Here is a 3,608-nt window from a genome sequence, read left to right as displayed (position 1 = left end):
ACCAAATTTTGATAACAACTCGACCTCCAAATCTTAAATTTTCGTTCTTGAAAAGTTTTGTAAAAATCTTGATTTCTTCCTTTTAAATCCGAAATAAATGATGAATATAACCATAGAATCATGAAGTATAATCATTTTTGGATACAGAATACTTACCCCAATTCATATGGTGAAAATCGCCTAAAAAATCACTTCAATCTGAGCTCCATAACTCCAAATATGTTAAAATGGCCGAAACCCCCCATTTTTAGAATCTGTCCAGGCAAGTTCCATTTGACATTTGAGACTTATAAATCGTATTTGACACATGCAACTTTGCCTTAACCCTAGAAAAACAGCATTAGTAGCCTTTAGTAAATCGATCATAACTTTCTTTATAGATGTCCAAATGATATATGGTTTCACTTTATGGAAACTAGACACTAAGGGCTACAACTTTTATGTTTTGCTTATCTCCCAATTCCTTATAGATTATGAGATATAAGCTCCCAAATTCAGCCCTATGCAGCAGAAATTTCTGGCGATGCACACTGCTGTAGCCAAAATTTGCAGTACAAGCCTTTAGTCAATCTATCATAACTTTCTGTACAAATGCCCAAATGATAAATAGTTGATCTTTCTGAAAACTAGAATCAAAGGAATACAACTTTTATGCTTTGATAATTTCCAGATTCCTTATAGATTTCAAAATATAAGCTTCCAAATTCAGCTCTGCGCATTAGAAATTTCGCACACTTATGTCAAAAATCAGTAGTTAAAAATGGCCTAAAAATAATTCGAAACTCACCCGAGCCCCTCGAGACCCCGTCCGAACATACCAACAAGTCTCAAAATATATTATGGACTTAATCGAGGCCTCAAATCACATCAAATAATGCTAAAAACATGAATCACACCCCAATTCAAGTCTAATGAAACTAAGAAATTTCAACTTCTATGTTTGATACTGAAACCTATCAAATCAAATCCGATTGACCTTAAATTTTGCACAAAAGTAATAAATAACATAACAGACATGTTTCAATTTTCAGAATCGAATTCTGACCCCGATATCAAAAAGTCAACTCTCGGTCAAACTTCCGAATTCTATTTTTCCAACTTTCGCCAAAATGCTTCAATTTATTCTACGGAACTCCAAATCTAATTTCGGGCATACGCCTAAATCCGAAATTACCATACGAAACTATTGGAATAATCAAAAGTCCATTCCGAAGTCGTTTGCTCAACAGTCAAACTCCGGTCAACGCTTTTCATTTAAGCTTCAAAAATGAGAATTATTCTTTCAATTTAATTCTGAATCTTCCGAAAATCAAACTCGACCACACACGCAAGTCATAATACGTATTACGAAGTTGCTCGGGATCTTAAGTCGCTGAATGTGACGTTAATTCTTAAAATAACAAGTCGGATCGTTACAGCCCGGTACCCAAACGCTATAAGAGAAAAATACACCTGAAACCTTATATAATTAGAAGCAAAAAATAAACTTTGTGCAATGCTTAAACAAAAAGCACTTTCATATATAACAAGTGTGCCAAGAAGCACAAGTACAAGAAATAGAAAAGAAAAACAACAAAGGAAAGAAAACAAAAGGCTAAACTATTGCATCCCCAAAATCCGGGGAAGAGAAACATCTACGCCCCCAGAAGAAGTAGATGGATCTGCCGCGGGATCGAGGTCTTGACCTTCATTAGAAATTGCAAGTGGGAATTTAACAAAGCTGAAAAATATTACTTCCTCTATCCCATGTTAGGGGAGGCTCTTTCCTATATTTTCTCTCCCAAAATAAATAATATTATTTTATATTTAAAAATAATTTAACTTTAAACTTTTTTATTTTATCATTAATAGTGAGAGGATTAGCTACACAATATGACTTGTTTTAGCATACAAATGTCAAAAGTCCTCATTATTCTTAAACTCCATGTCCAATCAATCATTATCACATAAAATGGATGGAGGGAGTACTATTATTGTCTAAATTTGCTGATTATTTGTCTTAAATTTCTGATTTTGTTTTGGTCGAATTGATCAGATTATTTTATGTCACTTTTAGAAAGGGCACGACGAAGAGTTCGTAAGAGATGATTGTGGTCAATACTTTAAAATCTTTTTTGGATGATGTTAGGACTCAAAGAAGTAATTTGAAGAATTGTTTTTATGAAATAGAGATTACTTATCTTGTTAAGGGCTGCAAAGTTGAAAAATTGGAGGAGAAAATTTATAAATAGAGGATTACATTTTGATTTTATGGGTGTTGCTCATTTGATTTCTTGTCAAGGATGATTAAATGAATGTCTGTTGTTGTTTAAAGTGCTTTATCGGCATAGTTCTATTTTTGGACAATATTTTGAACAATTAGTATTGGGCCAAAACGAAATGGAGGATAACCATTGTCCTATTTCTAAATATTGTCTATAAAAAAAGCATGTTGATTTGCGAACCTTGCACTGTTTGACGAACAATAGTTACAAATAGTAATTAAATAAATTATAATTACTACACTCTAAACTATATTATTTTATGAAAATTTCTTTATCTTTAATCCAACAAAGCCCAAGATAAAATGAAAATTATTGTGTCCACACTTTATGAACTAGTATAACAAAGTTACACTATACATTATTTTTCTCTGCAAAGCAGAGTTATTATCACAAGTAAAAATCACAACTATTCTTTTCTACCATAGATGGGAGAATCCATGTCCACTCTCTCTTTTTATTTATTTAAAAATTCAAACTAGCACTCATAAATGACAAATACAAAAAGAAAAAGTAAGAACAAAAGGTATATTCTCCCGCCTGAAAATAGTAGTATTTAGTTCATATATAACAAGGATGAGAAAGACCGAAGTTGAGTCCCCAGAGCTCAAATCTTCCTTTAATGAAATCATAGTAACCTCCCTTCAACGCCAAAGTCTTATTCACCAAAGCATCGCTCACAAATGGGTATGTCAGCAAATTGGCTAGTGATACATTCACAGCTTCCTGCAGTTTATCCATTTCCATTGTTATTTATAAACTACTAGTTGATAAGTAAAAAAAAGACAATTATTAGTGTGAGAACACTATTTTACCTTCTCACAGCATTTGACCTGTTCTTCAAATGTTTTATCCCCATGTTCAGCTAGTACCTTCGCTTTGGCAGGTAATCCAATTTTCACCCAATCCTCAATAAAATCACTACATCATCACATATATGTATTTCTTCAATTAGTAACATAACATAATTAATTGTTCAGTTAAATTCAATTTACTTGACGATACATACGTTGATTCAGAACCATCTTCTGGGAGTTCCATGAGAGCCTTAATACCTCCACAGGCACTGTGGCCAATGACTAAAATATTTTCTACCTTAAGATGGACAACAGCGTATTCGATTATAGCTCCTACTCCCGAGTATTTAGTCTGTTGCAATCCAATTCCAACACAAAAGTCAAGTAAACTATTAAAATTAATACAGAATATATAGAAATTAAACTGATAAATGACCTTGTCATAAGGAGGGACCATGTTGGCGATGTTTCGAGCCATAAAAGCCTCACCGGGCTGAAAATTCAGCACATGGGATGGACTTACTCGTGAATCAGAGCAGGCAAACACCAG

General features: G+C 33.2%; 1 protein-coding gene across 1 annotated transcript; it reads right to left on the bottom strand.

The window, feature by feature from the left end:
• Positions 1 to 2,562: 2,562 nt before the first annotated feature.
• Positions 2,563 to 3,602, bottom strand: LOC138906668 (carbonic anhydrase, chloroplastic-like). Its single transcript, XM_070196048.1, has 4 exons — positions 3,495 to 3,602; positions 3,271 to 3,410; positions 3,077 to 3,182; positions 2,563 to 2,987 (listed from the first exon to the last, which is right to left on the bottom strand). Exons 1-4 carry the CDS (start codon positions 3,534 to 3,536, stop codon positions 2,823 to 2,825), a joined length of 453 nt encoding a protein of 150 aa, XP_070052149.1. The 5' UTR covers positions 3,537 to 3,602; the 3' UTR covers positions 2,563 to 2,822.
• Between the last annotated feature and the right edge of the window lie 6 nt (positions 3,603 to 3,608).

This window comes from Nicotiana tomentosiformis, chromosome 2, assembly GCF_000390325.3.
Source record: "Nicotiana tomentosiformis chromosome 2, ASM39032v3, whole genome shotgun sequence".
Classification (NCBI taxonomy): Eukaryota; Viridiplantae; Streptophyta; class Magnoliopsida; order Solanales; family Solanaceae; genus Nicotiana; species Nicotiana tomentosiformis.
This window is presented reverse-complemented; position numbering and strand designations above follow the sequence as displayed.

Coding starts and splice junctions, on each gene's coding strand:
- LOC138906668 (XM_070196048.1), bottom strand. CDS start 3,536: ATGGCTCGAAACATCGCCAACATGGTCCCTCCTTATGACAAG. Junction 3,183..3,270: donor GAAGATGGTTCTGAATCAAC/GTATGTATCGTC, acceptor GTGATGATGTAG/TGATTTTATTGAGGATTGGG. Junction 2,988..3,076: donor AGGTCAAATGCTGTGAGAAG/GTAAAATAGTGT, acceptor GATAAACTGCAG/GAAGCTGTGAATGTATCACT.